Raw genomic sequence first — 22299 nt, 5'->3', positions numbered from 1 at the left:
GAGCGCAGTGGCACAATCTTGGCTCACTGCAACCTCCGCCTCCCAGGTTCAAGCAATTCTCCTGCCTCAGCCTCCTGAGTAGCTGGGATTACAGGCGCACACCACTACGCCTGGCTAATTTTTGTATTTTTAGTAGAGATGGGGTTTTACCATGTTGGTCAGGCTGGTCTCGAACTCTGACCTTGTGATCCACCCACCTCGGCCTCCCAAAGTGCTGGGATTACAGGTGTGAGCCACCGCACCCGGCCTTGAACATTTCTTTATGACCTTTGAGGTGATAGTTCTTGAGACCTCTAAAGCAATTCATACAGTAAAGCTGTACAGTTTAACCAAGGAAGGCATCAATATTTCTGGCTTTTACTTAGACAAACTTCAACAATGTGATAATATAACTTAGTTTATGCTCATTAGAAGCCCTGATAAAATTGGAAACCAAATTTTCGTTTAATAAATGCCATTTATTTAAAAATCAGCTTTTTAAATGTAAGTCTTTCATAGTGAAAGATTGGGAATTACTGTTTGGTAGTGTCCATCCAGCCCAGAGTTGCATAATGTTTATTAAAAATATGATTAATTGGCCGGGCGCTGTGGCTCATGCATGTAATCCCAGCACTTTGGGAGGCTGAGGCGGGTGGATCATGAGGTCAGGAGATGGAGACCATCCTGGCTAACACGGTGAAACCCCGTCTCCACTAAAAATACAAAAAAGTTAGCCAGGTCTGGTGGCGGGCACCTGTAGTCCCACCTACTCAGGAGGCTGAGGCAGGAGAATGGGGTGAACCTGGGAGGCGGAGCTTGCAGTGAGCCAAGATTGCGCCACTGCACTCCAGCCTGGGCGACAGCCAGACTCCGTCTCAAAAAAAAAAAAAAAAAAAAGAAAAAAATATAATTAATTTATTGATACAAAGTAGCTAATAAACTTTTTTGTTTTTAGGGAATGTGGTGAGCAACTTGGGACATTCCTTCTTCAGTCAAAGTTTCCTTGGCAGTAAAGAACATGGTGGATTCTTATATGTGACATCTACCTACCAGTCACTGCAAGACCTAGTACTCCCAACCCCACCTTACTTGTTTGGGATTCTTATCCAGAAATGGGAAACTCCTTGGGCTAAAGTATTTCCTATCCGTCTGATGTTGAGACTTGGAGCTGAATATCGACGTAAGTAGTAAAAACACGTTTTTCAAGGCATGATGACTAAAATAATGCCTGAAATATTCAGAGCCCTCTGTTTGGTGATATAATTCAGCAGAAATAGTCTTTTGAAATAGCTAAACTAAATTTGGCCAGTGTCTGCATGTATTGGGCGTAATGGGAAGCACTGAAAATAACGAATGAGGAAGTTGATTGTGTATTACCTTGTAAACTTACTGCTTTTATAGTTCATTGATAAAAAACACGATCATCTTTAGAAAAGTGAATTTGAACTTAAGTAACTTTATTTTTTATAGTTTCTGTATATGATGAGCATATTCTTTGTCACTTGGTTGGAAAACAGTTATGATCAATTATATTTTACTTAACATACTGGAAGCTAGTGGAATGGAAACCACTCTCAGTTGGTAAGACACAGGCTACAGAAGAAGGAGCTTCCTTGCTCATGGCTTTAGCAGCGTAACTAAGATGTGATTTTTAAAAAGACATTAATGGTTAAATGCAAACTTTATTTTAAATTTTATATCTCCATCTAATTGAAAGTGCCCTGTGCTAGGAATCCGACCACTTGAGTAAGATTCTCAACTCTGCCACTTATGAGCTCTGTAACTTTGGGCAAGTCACCCAAGTTCTCTGATTGTGTTTCTTTTATAAACTGGAAATAATAATGCTTGCCTTTTATTTTATATTGGGTTGTTAACAGGATCAAATGAGAGAATAAATGAAACTTAATTTTATAAACCATAAAACAGTTTATGTTCTCAGCAAGTCAACTTCATTCTTCCACCAATTATTTATTTATTCAGTAAGAATTTAATAAAGGCCTCCCATATATCCTGAATCCTGGGAATTCTGAAATAGCTAAGATGTGATTATAGGCTCTCGGGAACTTTTATAAGGAATACATACAGAAATAATGATTATAGTGGTATATTGTATTAAAACCTGTGCTCAAAGTTAAGTTCATTGGGAGCTCCAAGACAGGCTCTAACTTGACCAGGAATGAAGGAGTAGTTGGACCTTCAGTTTTCTTGGACCAGAGTGCCTCTGGATTAACTCTGAAGGAGGCATATGAATCAGCTAAATGAATCAGGGAAAGGGAAGGATTGTGTGCAAAAGAAGCAACATGTGTATCTTCCTATTTTATACAGGCATTTCAAACCATAAAGTTCAAGAGATGAGCCAGACTGATTTGCCTCTCCTAAGGAGGATCCTGGTTAGGAGGTATAGAAGAATGAACTCTTGGCTGAGTGCGGTGGCTCATGCCTCTAATTCCAGCACTTTTGAGAGGTGGCCAAGGCAGGCAGATCATTTGAGGTCAAGAGTTCAAGACCAGCCTGGCCAACATGGTGAATCCCATCTCTACTAAAAATACAAAAAAATTAGCTGGGTATGGTGGCGCATGCCTGTAATTCCAGCTACTGGAGAGGCTGAGGCAGGAGAATCGCTTGAACCCTCCTAAGGCAGGAGATCATGCCACTGCACTCCAGCCTGGGTGACAGAGTGAGACTGTGTCTCAAAAAAAAAGAGTGAACTCTTAAACTTGTTGGAAAAAAAAAAAGTGAACTCTTAAACTTATTGAGCACAGAGGAATCAGGAGATATTTATTTCCTGGATCGTATCAATTCAGTTTGAAGAAGATTGCTCCCTAAGACTTTGTGGGTTTGTTTGTTTGTTTGTTTGTTTGTTTTGGAGACAGGGTCTCATTCAGTCACCAAGGCTAGAGTGCAGTGGCACAGTCATGGCTCACTGTAGCCTCGACCTCCTGGGCTCAAGCCATCCTTCTACCTCTCAGCCTCCCAAGTAGATGGGACTACAGGTGCATGCTACCACACCCAGCTAATTTTTTTGTTTGTTTTTTTGTAGAGACAGGGTCTCCCTAGGTTGCACAGGCTGGTCTCAAACTCCTAGGCTCAGGTGATCCTTCTGCCTCAGCCTCCCAAAGTGCTGGGATTACAAGCATGAGCCACTATGCCTGGCTATTGTGTGTCATTTTTGAAACATTTACATCAAAAGGCTTATTCTGGTTATCAGAAGACTTAATATGGCTCAGCATTTGTCTGCTACCATGCCAAATACTTTTTGAGCCCAAAATTTGATATGTTCTAATGAGCCATTATAATTATATTTTGAAAATTGTATTAGTCATGAAATCTCTTTTACCAAAGTTTTATGTTGCCAAACTTAAGTTTGATCATTTCTCATTTCCATAGTTTATCCATGCCCACTATTCAGTGTCAGATTTCGGAAGCCATTGTTTGGAGAGACGGGGCATACCATCATGAATCTTCTTGCAGTAAGTTGGGAATTTTTTTCCTTTGTCCTTACTGGAGTTTATATGGGAGAAGGAAGAAAGCAATTTTATTATTTTCTTGGTAGCTGTGCCGAAGCTGCTTAAGGCAGGTAAAGATATATGCTGAAGAAAAAGAACAGTATATATATGTGTGTGTGTATATATATATATATATATATATATATATACACACACACATATACATATATATTCATATGTATACACACACACACACATATATACACACACACACACATATATATATATATTCTTTTGCAAACATGAAGTGAAATGGTACAGGATTCCAGTGCCTGATTATACACTTACCGTCCAACCTTGCAGAATTATTGTGAGGACTAGAAGTAATATATAAATAAAACACCTAGCATTCTGTCTTGTTTTTATTTTAAGACTGGCATTCTATGAGTTTCTCTTGTGTCTATATAGGTTATTATCCAAGCAAAGATTGGTCAGAGATTGTACCCAGATACCCCAAGCCAGTAAGGCTACTGCCCTCTGCTGATGGATCTGAATATGGACTGGAATTTAAACTTCATTGTTTTCCTTTCTTCTGGGCTCTCTCATGTCTCCTACACACGTGCACAGGTTCTGGCTCTGTTGGCCAAGATCATTGGTTGGCTTGAGTCCACTAAGTTCTCTGCTGCATATATGCACAGACTAGGATCAATCCTGGATATTTGGACCGTTTATGAAGCTCCCTATGGTTGTCTTACCTCCCAGAACTTGCCCCAAACAGGTTTGGTGAACTCAAGCTAATCAAGCTACTGGGCCTCCCTTTTTAATAACCACCGAGATTACCACTTTGACAATGTTCCATAGCAAGTAAACTCCTTCAAGTAGGAAAGCTCATTTTTTTGTTTGTTTTGTTTTATTTTGTTTGAGACAGAGTCTCTATCGCCCAAGTTGGAATGCAGTGGCATGATCTCAGCTCATTGCAACCTCCACCTCCCAGCAATTCTTGTGCCTGAGCCTCCCGAGCAGCTGTGACTATGGGAGCACACTACCACACCCAGCTAATTTTTGTATTTTTTGTAGAGAGAGCGTTTTGCTATGTTGGCCAGACTGATCTCAAACTCCTGGCCTCAATGATTCACCCGCCTCAGCCTCCCAAAGTGCTGGTATTACAGGCATGAGCCACTGCTCCCAGCTGCAAAGCTCATTGTTTTTACAAACTACCTTGCCCTGGTTGAACTACCTAACTACCTAATGGGGCTAGGGGGCAGCCCCAGGCAAGAAGGTCACAGACTCAATTCAAAGTTCAGTAGTTTTCATGAAAAAAACATTTCTTTTTTTTTTTTTTTTGGAGATGAAGTCTTGCTCTGTTGTCCAGGCTGGAGTGCAGTGGCACAATCTTACTGCAACCTCCGCCTCCCAGGTTCAAGAGATTCTCCTGCTTCAGCCTTCAGAGCAGCTGGGATTACAGGCACCTGCCACCACGCCTGGCTAATTTTTTGTATTTTTCATAGAGACAGGGTTTTACCTTGTTGGCCAGGCTGGTCTCAAACTCCTGACCTCAGGTGATCCCCATCTCAACCTCCTAAAGTGCTGGGATTACAGGCATGAGCCACCATGCCCAGCCAAAACATTTCTTAATGTTATATGCCTTTGATCTAATTCCAGAGCACTGAAATGGTTCTTTTTAAACCACTTATACAGCTTTTCGGTTGCTTTTTGAGAAGTGGGTTTGGTGATTTCCTCCCTCTGTGATGCTTAAAAGCTATATTTCCAATTATCTTTTTTTTTTATTTCTTTAAAAAATTTTGTTTTGTTTTGTTTTTGTTTTTTGGGACAGAGTCTCGCACTGTCGCCTGGGCTGGAGTGCAGTGGCACGATCTCGGCTCACTGCAACCTCCATCTCCTGGGTTCAGGCAATTCTTGTGCCTCAGCCTCCCCAGTAGCTGGAATTACAGGCACGAAACACCATGCCCAGCTACTTTTTGTATTTTTAGTAGAGACGCATGTTGGCCAGGCTGGTCTCAAACTCATGACCTCGAGTGATCCACCCACCTCAGCCTCCCAAAGTGCCTTTTGCCTGTTTTTTAATTGGATTGTCTTTTTGCTGCTAGGTTAAATTTGTTATATATTCTGGATATTAACTCCTTTTCAGATGTATGGTTTGCAGATATTTTCCATTTCTGTAGGTTGTGTCTTCACTCTGTTAATAGTTTCCTTTTCTGTGCAAAATCTTTTTAGTTTGATGTAATTCCATTTGTCTATTTTTGCTTTTATTGCCTGTGCTTTTGGGATCTTATCTAAAAATTCATTGCCTAGCCCAATATTGTGAAGCATTTGCCCTGTTTTCTTCTAATAGTTTCATAGTTTTGGGTTTAAATTTAAGTCTTTAATCTGTTTTTAGTTGATTTTTGTATATGGGGAGAGGTGGGGGTCTAGTTTCATTCTTCTGCATGTGGATATATCCACTTTTCCAAGTACTATTTATTGAAGAGAGTCCTTTCTGCAGTGTGTGTTCCTGGCACCTTTGTCAAAAATTAGTTGGCTGTAGGTGTCCAAATTCATTTCTGGGCCTTCTATTCTGTACTGTTGGAGTATGTGTTTGTTTTGGCCACTACTATGCTGTTTTGGTTATTATAGTTTTGTAGTATATTTGGTCAGGTAGTGTGATATCTCTAGCTTTGTTCTTTTTGCTCAGGACTGTTTTGGCCATTTGAGGCCTTTTGTGGTTTTATAAGAATATTAAGGTTTTGTTTTTTTTTTTCTGTTTCTGTGAAGAATATCATTGGCATTTTGATAGAGATTGCATTAAATCTGTAGATAGCTTTGGGTAGTATGGCTATTTTCACGGTATTAATTCTTCCAATCCATGAACATGGAATCAGTTTCCTTTGTCAATGTTTTTTTTTTTTTTTTTTTTTTTTTGAGACGGAGTCTTGCTCTGTTGCCCAGGCTGGAGTGCAGTGGCGCAATTTCGGCTCACTGCAAGCTCCGCCTCCTGGGTTCACGCCTTCTCCTGCCTCAGCCTCCCAAGTAGCTGGGACTACAGGTGCCCGCCACCACGCCTGGCTAATTTTTTGTACTTTTAGTAGAGACGGGGTTTCACTGTGTTAGCCAGGATGGTCTCGATCTCCTGACCTCGTGATCCGCCCGCCTCTGCCTCCCAAAGTGCTGGGATTACAGGCGTGAGCCACCTTGCCCGGCCCTTTGTCAATGTTTTAGAGGTTTCATTGTAAAGATCTTTTACCTCTTAACTAAGTGTATTCCTAGGTATCTTATTTTTTTTATAGCTACTGTAAATGGAATTGTTTTCTTTATTTTTTATTAGCATATAGAAACACTACTGATTTTACATGCTGATTTTGTATCCTACAACTTTACCGAATTTGTTCATTAGCTCTAACAGGTTTTTGGTGGCATCTTTAGGGTTTTCTATGTATAAGGTAATGTCATTTGCAAACAAGCACAATTTGACTTTCTAGTTTGGATGCCTTTTATTTCTTTCTCTTGCCTAAGTGCTCTGGCTAGGATTATGTTGAATAGAAAGGATTAAAATGGGCATCCATGTCTTGTTCCTGATCTTTGAGGAAAAGATTTCCACTGTTCCCATTCAGTATGATGTTAGCTGTGGGTTTGTCACATATGGCCTTTATTGTGCTGGGCTGCTTGTCCGGCTGGGCACAGCAGGCCAGCCAGCTGTGTGTTGGTTTCTCCACTGTACAGGTCTGCCTGTTCCCTGGGGCAGGGAGGTGCCATGTGAGTTCAGTGCCAGGGCTCCCTCATTCTGTTGGGCCTAGGCTCTCAGCAGCTGGATGGTGGTGATACAGCTACATGTGTGTGTTGTGGACTGACAGTGGAGCTTCAGAGATGGAGAGATGCAGTGGCAATTGGCCCCCAGGCAGGATGAACTCTAGCAGTGGGTCCAGTTTCAAGATGGCACCATGCTATGACTGGGAATGAGGGCTGTATGACATGGGCTCCAACTCTGGAGCAGTGTAGTCCTGTGAACTGCAGGCAACTACAAACTGGATTCAGGGTTTGTGAGGACCGCGGGACGAGGCTGCAGTGGTCATGGGGACCATGGGTCCCCAGCTTACCCTTTCCCCATTAGAAGTAGTCCTTCCTGACTCCAGGCCACTCCTTGCAGGGAGGCAGTGCGGCAGAGGCAGAGTGCTTTGCTCCCGTCTCTGTGGTGCTATCTGGGGCATCTGGTGCTCCACAGGAATTTCAGCACTCCCCTGGTGCTCTCCAGCATACTTCCACAGCCACTCCAGTTGAAATATAGTTTGTTTATTGTTGTTTTGGTCCCTTTTGTTGAGTAGAGGGGAGCAAGAGCCAGACAACTCCAGTCAACCATCTTGCTGATGTCACTGTCGTTTAGAGAGAACAATAAGAAAAAAAAGTCTTGGCTGGGCGTAGTGGCTCATGCCTGTAATCTCAGTACTTTGAGAGGCCAAGGCAGGCGGATCATGGTGTCAGGAGTTTGAGACCAGCCTGGCTGATATGGTGTAACCCCGTCTCTACTAAAACTACAAAAATTAACTGGGCATGGTGGCACATGCCTGTAAATGCCAGCTACTCAGGAGGCTGAGCCAGGAGAATCTTTTGAACCTGGGAGGCAGAGGTTGCAGTGAGCCAAGATCGTGCCACTGCATTCCAGCCTGGGCGACAGAGTAAGACTCAGTTTCAAAAGAAAAAGAAAAAAAATCTTGCAGATTTACCCATCTAGTTGCCATTTCCAGTGTTTTTCATTCCTTTGTATAACTCTGTATTTTCATCTGGTGTCATTTTCCTTCTGCCAAAATGATTGCCTGTAATATTTCTTACAGTGTAGGTTTGCTGCTGATGAATTATTTTAGCTTTTGTATTTCTAACAACATCTTTATTTGATCTTCATATTTGGAAGATACTTTTGGTGGATGGAGAAGTCTAGGTTGAGTTTTGTTGTTTAGGTTTTTTGTTTTTTTTTTTTTTTTTGAGACAGAGTCTCACTCTTTTACCCAGGTTGTAGTGCAGTGGCACAATCTCGGCTCACTGCAACTTCCACCTCCCGGGCTCAAGCGATGCTCCCACCTCAGCCTCCCGAGTAGCTGGGATTACAGGCATGCACCACCATGCCCAGCTGATTTTTGTATTTTTAGTAGAGACAGGGTTTCACTATGTTGCCCAGGCTGGTCTTGAACTCCTGACCTCAAGGGATCCTCCTGCCCTGGCCTACCAAAGTGCTGGGATTACAGGTGTGAGCCACCATGCTCAGCCCGAGTTTTCTTCTTTGAGTGTTTTTGAGATGTTGCTCCACTGTCTTCTGCTTTGCATTGTTTTCCCTCTCATCTTTGTTCCTCTCTACATAACAATTTTTTCTTTTCTTAATGTTGTTTTTCTTTTTCCATCTTCTTTTTTTTTTGGAAATAGGGTCTCACTCTGTTGCCTAGGCTGGAGTGCAGTGGCACAATCACGGCTCACTGCACCCTTGACCCACAGGGCTCAGGTGATCCCCCCGACCTTGGCCTACCAAGTAGCTGGGACTACAGGTACGTGCCGCTACGCCCAGCTAATTTTGTTTATTTTTTATACAGACAAGGTCTCGCAGTGTTTCTCAGACTGGTCTCCAACTCCTAGGCTCAAGCTATCCTTCCACCTCAGCCTCCCAAAGTATTGGGATTACATGCATGAGCCACTGTGCCTGACCTTCTCTGGCTAGTTTCAAAAGCTTTTTAAAATTACAAGTTTGAAGCAAATTGATTATAATGTGCCATAGTGTAGTTTTCATGTTTCCCGTACTTGGGGTTCATTGAGCTTTTTGAATCTATGGGTTTATAGTTTTCATCTGATATTTTTTCTGTTCATCCCCTTCTCTCCCTGAAGGAGATTACTCCAATTACATATATATCAGGCTGCTTGAAATTGTTTCACGTCTTACTAATGTTCTTTTTATTTCTTTTTCAGTCTTTTTTGTCTCTTGTTTTCATTTAGGGTGAGTTTTATTGCTGTGCTCTCAATTTCACTAATCTTTTATTTTGGTTTAAGCTGCTGTTAATTCTATCAATCTTTTAAACAATCTCAATCAAATACTTTGATTTTCATCTCTTGAAGTTATACTTGGGTCTTTTAAGATCTTTTATGTCTCTGCTTAACATTTTGTACATGTAGAATACAATATAATAACTATTGTAATGCCTTTAGTAATTCTAACTTCTTGTATAAGTTCTGGCTCCGTTTCCATGGATTGATTTTTTTTCCTTTATTTTGAGTTGTATTTTCCTGCTTCTTTGAATGTTTGGTATTTTTTTATTGGTTGACAGACATTCTGATTTTACCAGTTGGGTGCTGGTTATCAATATTCTTGAGCTTTTTTTGCAAGTAATAAAGTCAGGTTACTTAGAAATACCCTCCATCTCACATCATATTCTACATTTCAGTAAATGGCAGTTCCAGTCTTCTAGTAGCCCTGGCTATAAAATTTAGAATCATCTTTAACTTTTATCATTTGTTCACATTCCACATCCACAGTGGCAAATATTATCAGATTTTCCTTTAAAATATGTCTGGAAACAGGCTGGGCGCAGTGGCTCACACTTGTAATCCCAGCATTTTGGGAGGCCAAGGTGGGCAGATCAGCTGAGGTTAGGAGTTTGAGACCAGCCTGGCCAACATGGCAAAACCCCATCTCTACTAAAAATACAAAAATTATCTGGGCCTGGTGGTGCATTCCTGTAATCCCAGCTACTTGGGAGGCTGAGGCAGTAGAATTGCTTGAACCTGAGAGGCAGAGGATTCAGTGAGCCAAGATTGCGCCACTGCACTCCAGCCTGGTTAACAGAGCGAGACTCTGTCTCAGGGAAAAAAAAAAAAAAAATCTGTATCTATATATCTAGAAACTGACAACTTCTCATCACTTTTTAAACTGTTAACATCCTGGCCAGGTGCAGTGGCTCACGACTGTAATTGTAGCACTTTGAGAGACCGAGGCAGGTGGATCACCTGAGGTTGGGAGTTCAAGACCAGTCTGGCCAACATGGTGAAACCTTGTCTCTACTAAAAATACAAAAATTAGCCGGGCATGGTGATGCACATATGTAATCCCAGCTACTTGGGAAGCTGAGGCATGAGAATCGCTTGAACCCTGGAGGCGGAGGTTGTACTGAGCCAAGATGGCACCACTGCACTCCAGCTCAGGCAACAGAGTGAGACTCCATCTCAGAATAAATAAATAAACTGTTAACATCCTGGTCTAAGCTCTCACTATCTCCTACCTTGATTGTTTTTATGGTATTTATCTGATCTTTTCTTCCATTCTTCCTCCCTTACCACCTATTCATTACCAAGAAGTCAGATCTGTTAAAACAGGTCAAAAGCCTCCTAAAGGCAAAAGTCCTCACGGTGACCTATAAGAACCTATGAAATCTAGCCATTTGCTATTACTTTGACCTTGAGTCCACCACTCTTGTTCATTTTGTTTCACCCATACTGGATAGATGATGTGTTAGTGTGTGTGTGTGTTTCCTTACAGATATTCATTGAGTGCCTAAGATGTTCCAGGCGTTAAGGATATAGCAAGAACAACACAACTGAGAGTTTGTACTCTCTTGGAGCTTCAGAGGGAGGAGACAGATAGTTAACAAATAAATACAGAAAATGTTAAGTGGTGGTAAAGCAGGGTAGACATTCAAAAATATTTTTTAATGTTGTGTATAAGAGGTATATGATAATGTTTGGTTTACTTATAAGAGTTTAAAGACTAAAGAGCTAAAATACATATAGTGGGGCTTTCATTATACATTTCCTTATTATTTAAATAAATAGGATCTTTCAATATTGACATTTTTTCCATTTGTGTTAATTTTATTACTATAAATTAAACCCTACCATTGATGAATTAATTTATTCTGCTTCAATCTGCTTTGGCCCAGGACTTCAGAAATTACCAGTATACCTTGCCAGTAGTTCAAGGTTTGGTGGTTGATATGGAAGTTCGGAAAACTAGCATCAAAATTCCCAGCAACAGATACAATGAGGTAAGATTTACCATGAAGGCGTATTTTTCATAGTTGAAAACATGAGTGAAGGTGAAAAATGCATGATTATGTATAAATTTTACTTATAATTAATTAACAATGAAATCAGTTAATAATATTGTATGGCTTAGTTCAATTATGGGGAATTTCATTACAGAAAGACAAGATGTCAAATTTCTGACCTAGTGGTTCATTGGATGTGTCATTTTACCTTTTGATGTTATGATAATTAGTATTAGATTTGCATTTTGATTAGGTCATGAAATTAGCCTTGTATCTGTAATATTAGTGGTGAGATTTTAAAAATGTCCCCACTCCTACTATAAATATTTATTTATTTATTTATTTATTTTTTGAGATGGAGTCTCACTGTGTCGCCCAGGCTGGAGTGCAATGGTGTGATCTCAGCTCACTGCAACCTCTGCCTCCTGGGTTCAAGTGATTCTTCTGCCTCAGCCTCCCAAGTAGCTGGGATTACAGGCACCTGCCACCATGCCTGGCTAATTTTTGTATTTTTAGTAGAGACGAGGTTTCACCATGTTAGCCAGACTGGTCTCAAACTCCTAATCTCAGGTGATCCACCCACCTCAGCCTCCCAAAGTGCTGGGATTACAGGCACGAGCCACTGTGCCCAGCCGGGTTTCTTTGTATAAAATAATTTTTCCTTCCTTTTTCCTTTTTTTTTCCTTTTTCATTTCATTTTTTCTTCATTTAGCCACTAAATCATTTATGCGTTGAATAAACATTATGTACTTGGTATGCACGTAGAATCACACAGATGTTTTATTGGATTTGTGAGCTCAGTTCTCAGCATTATTATGAGAATGACCTCTGTGAAGAAAGCTTTTAGCCATGACTTTCCACGTGATTTTTTTTTTTTTTAAGGATATTAGAAAATAGTAGCTAGAATGTGTGCTTACTTTTTTCTGGGATACAACTAGCAGTCTCCAGCATTTAGATAATCCTGCCTTGGAGTATCAAGGAGTAATCGATGAGACTAGGTAGAGTCAAATCTTTAAAGTGAACTATTTGTAGTTCACAGATCTTGCTCTGTTGCCCAGGCTGGAGTGCAGTAATGCAATCTTTCATGGCCTAAAGAATTTTAAAAGAGATTGTGCTTTGAAAACCTATTTTATTTCTCAAATTTGAAATATTATTGTCTATTTCACAAACATGTATTAAATATGTTCTGTGATTTGAAATATAAAGATGAGATAAGAACATTAGGCCTGCTGGCCAAGTGTGATGGCTCACACTTGTAATCCCAGCACTTTGGGAGGCCAAGGCAGGTGGATCACCTGAGGTCAGGAGTTTGAGACCAGCCTGGCCAACGTGGTGAAACCCCGTCTCTACTAAAAATACAAACATTGGCTGGGTGCCTGTAATCCCAGCTACTCGGGAGGCTGAGGCAGGAGAATTGCTTGAACATGGGAGGCAGAGGTTGCAGTGAGCTGAGATCTCGCCATTGGACTCCAGCCTGGGCGACAAGAGCAAAACTCTGTCTCAAAACAAACAAACAAACAAAAACCTTATGCCTGCTTTCGGAGCGTTTGCTGTCCAGGAAAATGATGGCATCAGTGGCCTGTCTGGAGTGGCTGCTGCCATCATGCTGGCTGCAGCAGGGTGGTGCTGCCAGGGCTGCATACTCCGTGGAGCCTGTAGGAGCCGGGGACAAGTGGGAGCCCCACCCCTTCCGAGTTGGTGGGGTGGGCCTCCCAAGGTGCAGCTGCCCAAGTTATGGCTGCAGACCTGAGCCTTCTGCTCCATGGAGCAGGCAGGAGCCCCACCCTTGCAGGCACAGCTGTAGCTACCCAAGTTGTGGCTATGGACCCAGGCATCCTCGCACTCTTGGGTGCTTGGGAAGGCCCCCCTCCCTCACAGCCCTGGAAATGCCTGCTCCTACTGCCTGGCTTTTCCCTGCTGTCAGCACCCACTCCAATCTCAGAGCAAAGTCGGGGCAGTGCTGACACACCAGTGCCCTGCCGCCTTGGCCCCCTCCGGACTTTGGGCACTGACAAACATAGGAAGTAAGCTGATGGGGGATGTGTGCAGCTCAATGCTGGCCTGCAGACACCCCATGGAACCTACAGCTTGGGCACCATGAATAGCAGGAGGCAAACACGTTCCTGAGCAGAAGAGGCCAGGTCCCCGATGAGGTTCCACCTTCAGGCTAGGAAGGGCCTGAAGGCTGGGGGGCCAGGCCACCAGTCCCATGGACTGTAGTGGGAACTTGTGGTGCCTTTTCTCAGCCTGTCCATGGCTGCCCATGCACCAGTTGGTGCATGCTTCCCCTCCTCTGAGGCCTGTAAAAGCCCTGGGATCAGCTAGAGCTGAGCAGACATCGGGATGACCAGCTGCAGAGAGGAGCTGCCCACTCCAGGGTCTCCTCTCTGCTGAGACCTGCAGACGTTGAGATGACCAGCTGTAGAGAGGAGCTGCTCACTCCAGGGCCTCCTCTCTGCTGAGAGCTGAATACTCAATTTGACAACCTGCCTGTAGAGAGGAGCCACCCACCCCAGGCCCTCCTCTATTACGTCACTCATAAAGCTCCTCTTCACTTTGCTCACCCTCCACTTGTCTGCATACCTCATTCTTCCTGGATGCAGGACAAGAACTCGGGACCTGCCAAATGGCAGGGCTGAAAGAGCTGTGACACAAACAAGGCTGAAACATGCCCCTTGCTTGCCACATTGCAAGTGAAGAGAAGGAGAGAAGAGCTGCAGCCCTTTGGGGAGCCCAAGCTTGGGAGCTCCCTGAGCCAGGGCTGTGACTCCCTCTTTGGGGCCCTGTGGTTACTGAAGTCTCCAAGCTTCCGAATGTCACCACATTCCCTGGTGGCAGCTGTGGAAGCTGCTTGCGGTGCACCTGGTCCAGCCGCAGCCTGGCAGAGAGCCAGGGCCTGTGCAGGCACCTGGAGCTACCTGCCTCACTGCAGCAGCCAGCTTGCCTGACTGTGTGCAGTGGCCGGAACCCACGCTTGCTTTCTCACACACCCCTTGCTGCTCCATGCCTGGCTCACCCTTGACAGACATGGGATCCAGGCTGGTAGTGTAAGTCTAGCACAGCCTGCCAGGCTGAGTGGCCGGAACAAGCCCAGCAGGCCTGAGCAAAACTCAGGCAAAGGCACCACTGGCCACAGAGCTTTCCAGCCAGAAAAGCAACACACCAAGGATCCTGTAACAGTTAGATGATCAGATGTCATTCCCAAGCAAATAACACATATTGCTATCCTTGATGTTTGCGAGGTAGTGCTGTGTGTTTAGAAATTTTGTTTGTACAAGTATATCTGTAAAAGCTATGAGGCGCTCATAGTTATTTCTTTTTTTTGTTTTGTTTTGTTTTGTTTTTGAGACAGAGTCCTGCTCTGTCACCCAGGCTGGAGTGCAGTGGCACAATCTTGGCTCACTGCAACCTACGCCTCCAGGATTCAAGCAATTCTCCTACCTGAGCCTCCTGAGTAGCTGGGACTACAGGCATACACCACCATACCCAGCCAAAATTTTGTATTTTTAATAGAGACAGTATTTCACCCTGTTGGCCAGGCTGGTCTCAAACTCCTAACTGCAGGTCTTCTACCCACCTTGGCCTCCCAAAGTGCTAGAATTACAGGTGTGTGCCACTGCGTTCAGCCCCCATAGTTACTTCAGTACTGACTGGACACTTTCACAACAATAGCTCCTATTCATATAACCTGTTTTTATCTGAACTCTGTTGCCTCCGTTTATGGTGTGCAGGTTCAGAATCCTTTGTTCTAAAAGAGTAACAGTATTTCTTGTCATTTATTTTATGGATTATGTATCAGGTCTTTTTCTTACCTGATTAGCAAACTGAATTTTCTTTTTTTTTCTTTTTTCTAATGCGGAGTCTCGCTCCGCCACCCAGGCTGGAGTGCAGTGGAGCGATCTCGGCTCACTGCAAGCTCCGCCTCCCGGGTTCACGCCATTCTCTTGCCTCAGCCTCCCGAGTAGCTGGGACTACAGGCGCCCGCCACCACGCCCGGCTAATTTTTTGTATTTTTAGTAGAGACGGGGTTTCACTGTGTTAGCCAGGATGGTCTCGATCTCCTGACCTCGTGATCCACCCACCTCGGCCTCCCAAAGTGCTGGGATTACAGGCGTGAGCCACTGTGCCCGGCCACAAACAATTTTCCTTCTGATTTAATTTTTATTTTAACTCAACATAATTTTATCTCCTACAATCTCATACAGTTAAATTGTGTTGTGTCTAATAATTCCACTTCATAGTTGAAAAAGTAATTTCTTTTTTCTTTTCTTTTCTTTTTGGAAACAGGGTCTTATTGTGTCACCAAGGCTAGAGTGCAGTGGCACAATCATGGATCACTGCAGTCTCAACTTCCTGGGCTCAAGTGATCCTCCCACTTCAGCCTCCTAAGTAGCTGGGACTACAGGCGCGTACCATCACACCCAGCTAATTTTTGTATTTTTTTGTTTTGTAGAGAGAGGATTTCTCCATGTTGTCTAGGCTGATCCTGAACTCCTGGGCTTAAGTGATACTCCCACCTTGGCTTCCCTAAGTGCTGGAATTACAGGCATCACTACACCCGGCCATAATTTTCTTGTACATTTTATTTAATCACAATATTCTTCTTTTCCTCTCATTCATTTTTTCCATTTATACTCATAGTCTTTCTTATTATTGCCCATATTTTGTGCTCTTTTGTTTCATGGCTTTTGCAGAGCTGGTTCCTTATTGATTCATACTTCCCCTACTCTTCACCTGCCTAACCCCCACTCATTATTCAGGTGTCACCGTAAATGACATTTTTTTCACATATACTTTGATTTAACTCCCAACTGGGGTAACTCTATTATATGCATTCCTAGAATTCTATGCATACTATTTGTAATAATCAGTACATTTGTAATTCCTTGTTGTGTGTCTGTTTTCTCTACTGTGAGTTCCATGAGGGACTATGTCTATCTTGTATACCACAGGTATCATCAGCAAACACCCTAGTACGGAGTGGGTTAGCAAGAAATATCTGTTGGATGAAGACATGAAACAGATCTAATATAGATAAAACAATATGAAAACAAATGGTGAAATTTATTGCAAGTATACTAAAGGTACAGAGAAAGTAGATCTCTAGAGGATGAATAGAATAGACACCAATGTTTCTTAATTTCTTATTGACCCTGAATCCCTAACAGAGCAACACATTGCATGTAGGAGATATTCGTAAATGTTCACCAAATAACTAGATGAATGAAAGATTTGAAATGGATAATGAATGATAACTAGGCACTAGAAAGAGAAGGGCAGACGGCATGGTGACTCACGCTTGTAATCCCAGTACTTTGGGAGGCCAAGGTGGGCAGATTGCTTGAGCCTAGGATTTCAAGATCAGCCTGGGCAACATGGCAAGACCCCATTTCTACAAAAAATACAAAAAATTAGCTGGGCATGGTGGCGCATGCCCCGTAGTCCCAGCTACTTGGGAGGCTGAGGTGGGAGGATCACCTGAGCCCAGGAAGTCGAGACTGCAGTGAGCTGAGATTTCTCCACTGCACTCCAGCCTGGGTGACAGAGTGAGACCCTGTCTCAAAAACAAAAACAAAAGCAAAAAAGGGCAGAAAAGACCTTAAGTGAAAAGGGGGATAGATACCTGCCTACACAAAGGAAGGGAAGGAGCATAGCTCATAGGGAAATGGGAGACAACAAAGTGCCTAGCAAAGAGGGGGTTAAAGCAGACTGATGGCTTTGTGGGATGTGAGGTTGTACTAAGACTGCTGGCTTCAAAATCCACTCAGAGGAATTTAGATTTTAATATGATAATTTATAAAGAGCTTTTATAGGTTCTTAAGCAGAAAAAGTGACTTAATGAAAGCAGGATTTTGGAAAACTGAGTTTGGTGGCTATATGGAAAATGAGGAGGGAGGGAGGGACTAAGGAAAGACTTTAAGCTTAGAAAGCTGGAAGATAGTACTTCTGACAGCATGGAAATTTTAATAAGCATTGTATGTAAAATTTCTAATCTCTTTTGTCAAGGCCATTAAAGATCCTTGTTGGTTAAGGTCACCTGGTTCATATATATATGTATTTTTTTGAGACAGAGTCTTGCTCTCGCTCTGTTGCCCAGCTGGAGTGCAGTGGTGGTGTGATCTCGGCTCACTGCAACCTCTGCATCCCAGGCTCAGGTGATCTTCCCACCTCAGCCTCCTGAGTAGCTGGGACTACAGGCACACACCATCATGTCCGGCCAAATTTTCTGTTAATAGGGATAGGATTTCCCCATGTTGCCCAGGCTGGTCTTCAACTCCTGGGCTCAAGCGATCTGCTTGCCTCAGCCTCCCAAAGTGCTTGGATTGCACCACTGCACTGGGCCTCATGTTGTTACAATGAGATTATTTTCACCATTGTATTAACTAATAATAAATATTTAGTATGTACCAGGCACTATTCTAAGCATGTATGTATCTTTACACTAACTCTATGACATGAGTATGCTAACTACCTTTTTACAGATGAGGAAATTAAGATACAGAGAACTTAGCTGGGTGCCATAGTGAATGTGTATAGTCCTAGGTACAGGCTGAGGTGGGAGGATCACTTGAACCCAGGAGGTGGAGGCCAGCCTAGGCAACATAGCAAGACCCCATCTCTTAAAAAAGCAAAAAAAGACACATAGAACTTAAGTAACTTGCCCATGATTGTACAGCTAGCAAGTGGTGGAGCTGCCATCAAACCTGGGCTTTCTGATTCTGGTGTCCCTACTCTTAACCACTGCACTGTAGACTTTAGTTTAAATAATTACCAATTTAGTTTTAGGGGTGATGAGTTAAAGTGATTGTATGTGGTTCTATTTACATTTTGTATGTAACCAGATCACTGGCGTAGCTAGTACATGCACTTAAATACTGAAGTCTCATGGAACGGTAGAACTAAAATTACCTCTGGGGCATTTCCTAATATGTGACTAGTTTTTTGTTGTTGTTGTCATTGTTTTCTTTTTTGAGACAGGGTCTTGCTGTGTTGCCCAGGCAGGAGTGCAGTGGTGCAATCGTAGCTCACTGGTAGCCTCCTGGGATCAAGGGATTCCCCCACTTCAGCCCCTGAAGAAGCTGGGACTACAGGTGTGCACCACTACGCGCAGCTAATTTTTAAATTTTTTGTAGAGATGAGGTCTTACTGCATTGCCCAGGTTGGTCTTGAACTCTTGAGCTCAAGCAGTTCTTCTGCCTTGGCCTCCTCAAAGTGCTGAGATTACAAGCATGAGCCACCATGTCTGGCAATGACTGTTATTTAATATGTTTGTTTAAGATCAGAAAAATGATGAGCCATAGTGAAAGAAGAAGAGATGTTAGAATCAAATAGACCTTGGATTGAATTTTTTTTTTTTTTTTTTGAGATGGAGTTTCACTCTTGTCACCCAGGCTGGAGTGTGGTGGCGCGATCTTGGCTCACTGCAACCTTCACCTCCTAGGTTCAAGCGATTCTCCTGCTTCAGCTTCCTGAGTAGCTGGGATTACAAGCGTGCACCACCACGCCCAGCTAATTTTTGTATTTTTGGTAGAGACAGGGTTTCACCATGTTGGCCAGGCTGGTCTCAAACTCCTGACCTTAGGCGTTCTGTCCTCCTCAGCCTCCCAAAGTGCTGGGATTATAGGCGTGAGCCACCACTCCCAGCTGGATTGATGTTTAATTACTAGCTGTATTACCTTAGTGGGTTAATCTCTCTTCTGGAATATGGGTATGCTCATATTGTGAAGTTTTGTGACATTTCAATCACGTGTCAAATAACGTGTTGTGTATTAGCCTGGTATACTATAATTGTACATAAATTGTATGCTATTGTTGTTGTGTTCATTTTTATCATTCAGATTAATTGTTCATATGGTTAATTTTTATTTTTATTTATTTATTTTTTTTTTAGATGGAGTCTCACTCCATCGCCCAGGCTGGAGTGCAATAGTACAATCTTGGCTCAGTGCAACTTTCACTTCCTGGACTCAAGCAATTCTCCTGCCTCAGCCTCCTGAGTAGCTGAAATTACAGGCACACGCCACCATGCCCAGCTAATTTTTGTATTTTTAGTAGAGACAGGGTTTTGCTGTGTTGGCCAGGCTGGTCTCAAACTCCTGACCTTAGGTGATCTGTCCACATCAGCCTCCCAAAGAGCTGGGATTACAGACATGAGCCACCACACCTGGCTTCCTTTGGTTAACTTATTGAACTTGTGTTACAAACTTCTCATTTTCATGTGCTTGTAGGATGTATCTAACTTCCCAATATAGCCAAATTCCCTTAGGATGTACAGGGCATCTGGGTAAATCTATAAGAAGGTGAAGTGGCGAAGACTCAAAAAATCATTTAACAAAATATATATTGAATCTAACTGTAGGTATTTAATATAAGGAAAAGAAGACTATAAAGGAATAGCACAGCATCCACCATTAATATGCATAGGCTCTATTACACTTTGAGACTCATGAGGTTATTTGGTTATAGGATATAGTTAACCCTAGGGTTCCCATAAGGATGTGGAACATGAACTAGCTTGATAGTAGTACAGTGTCAGGCGTTTGTTACCTTTGACAGTCTTTGCAACAACCCATGTAGCATCTAACGTAGCTAATTGGGAGCATCTTTTTGGGCCTTCCTCCAGCCCCAGATAACTGCTCAAATGACAAGATTCACATCAGGCAGGTGTAGGAGCTGTCCTGGCTTAGAAGTCTTATTCCTGACAGCAACCAATATCTCTTGGAAAAACTTCATAGGCATAGATTCCAGGGTGTCTCTAGGGGACTTGCTCTGCTACAAGAGTGACTATTGAAGTAAGACCAAAGTTATGGCTATCTATCAGGGGTGTACGGTTCTCCCTGTTCAAATATAATTTATTATCTTTCACTTTTGCCCATGTTGGAATAGTAAGGATTGATTGTATGGATTGAATTGTGTCCCTCTAAAGTTCATATATTGAAGTTGTAACCTCCCAGTACCTCAGAATATGACTTTATTTGGAGAGAGGGTCTTTACAAAGGTAATCAAGTTTAAATGAAGTCATTAGAGCAGGTCCAAATCCAATATGACTGGTGTCCTTATAAGAAGGGGAAATATGGAAACAGACACACATATAGGGAAGATGATGTGAAGAGACATAGGGAGAAGATGGCCAACTACAAGCCAAGGATAGAGGCCTGGAAACAGATCCTTCTTTCACAGCCCTCAGACGGAACTATCTCTGCTGATGTTGATTTTGGGCTTGATTTTGGACTTCTAGCCTCCAGAAATGTAAGACAATGCATTTCTGTTATTTAAGCCATCCAGCTTGTACTTTGATATAGCTGTGCAAGCATGCTATCACACCAGTCCACCTTAAACAACTAAATATCAAGACAAAGTATGATAAAAACAAAAGATAATGGGCAGAGAAGGTGAGTCTTCTGCTTACCCTATCTTACTGCCTGTAGTTTTCAGGCCATAGAGCGGGTAGGGGAAACCCAAACTGACTTAGAGGTCTCCCTGACTTGAGGAGACAGAGTTGAGAAATATAGAGAGCCCACGATGGTTAGAATTTGCAGGACCGATTGCCAGAAGTGTTTTAAAAATTCAGGAGATCTGGAAAGATTTCTGGAGTCTTAGCTGATTACTTACTAGTCAGTGTGTCTATACGAGAAAAGCACTGCAAAGAAATGGGTAGAACAATTCTCACAGGGCCAGGAATAGTTTGTATTCTTACCAGCCAGAGTGACAAAGGTTCTTGTACTACATGGGCCACATTATGTCTAATGACTCAAATTATGTACAGATTCAAACTGCTCTGATCCTACCTAATAAGCTTTAAAGAAAGCTTGAAAAGGATGAAAGAATGGGCACATTAAGGAGAGCTATGGAAGATATAAAAAAGACCCAAATCAAGCTTTAAGAAATGTAGGTGGCAAGGGGATGAAAAGTATGTTGGATGAAATTAAATGCAGATTAGACAATGCTGAAGAAAAAACTCGTGATCATGAAAACATAACAACAGAAATGATCCAAAATGAAACACAGAGAAAAGGCTGAAAAATTAAATGAACAGCACATCATCGAGTTGTGGAATGTCAGGCAGCCAAATTCTGTAATTGAAGTACCCAAAGGAGAGAAAAGGTGGTGGACCTAAAAAATATTTGAAGAAACAATGGTTAAAAAATTTCCAAATTTAATGAAAATTATAAACTTACAGATCCAAGAAGCTCAATGAACCCCAATTGCAAGAAACAGGATAAAAACTACATTAAGAAATGTTATGATCATAATCAAATTGTATAAAAATTCACATAAAGAGAACCTTAAAAGCAGCTTGAGGGAAGAAATCTTCCTTATATACTTAGGTATTTTGCAAATATAAAAATGACAGCATATTTCTCATGAAAACAATGCAAGTTGCAAGACAGTGCAGCAAAATCTTTAAAATGCTGAAAAGAAAAACTGTCATCCTATATTTTATACCCAGTAAAAATACGTTTTAAAAATGAAGGCAGGCTGGGCGCAGTGACTCACACCCATAATCCCAGCACTTTGGAAGGCCAAGGTGGGCGGATCACTTGAGGCCAAGAGTTCGAGACCAAACTGGCTAACATGGTGAAAGCCCCATCTCTACTAAAAATACAAAAGTAGGCCAGGTGCTGTGGCTCACGCCTGTAATCCCAGTAGTTTGGGATGCCAAGGCGGGTGGATCATCTGAGCTCAGGAGTTCGAGACCACCTAGGGCAACGTGGTGAAACCTGGTCTCTACTAAAAATACAAAAAAATTAACCGGGTGTGGTGGCGTGCGCCTCTAGTCCCAGCCACTTGGGAGGCTGAGGCAGGAGAATCACCTGAACCCAGAAGGCAGAGGTTGCAGTGAGCCGAGATCCTGCCATTGC

General features: G+C 42.5%; 1 protein-coding gene across 2 annotated transcripts in view; it reads left to right on the top strand.

Moving 5' to 3' along the window:
• The window catches only part of ZFYVE9 (zinc finger FYVE-type containing 9), a 210680-nt gene that overhangs the window by 155829 nt on the left and 32552 nt on the right, over nt 1–22299 (top strand). For both annotated transcript variants that reach the window (XM_034965193.3, XM_034965188.3), the window contains 3 exons: nt 935–1159; nt 3367–3449; nt 11330–11434. In XM_034965193.3, the coding sequence (XP_034821084.1) occupies nt 935–1159; nt 3367–3449; nt 11330–11434 (413 nt within the window). The remainder of the gene's footprint in view (nt 1–934; nt 1160–3366; nt 3450–11329; nt 11435–22299) is intronic.

Source organism: Pan paniscus, chromosome 1, assembly GCF_029289425.2.
Source record: "Pan paniscus chromosome 1, NHGRI_mPanPan1-v2.0_pri, whole genome shotgun sequence".
NCBI lineage: Eukaryota > Metazoa > Chordata > Mammalia > Primates > Hominidae > Pan > Pan paniscus.
This window is presented reverse-complemented; position numbering and strand designations above follow the sequence as displayed.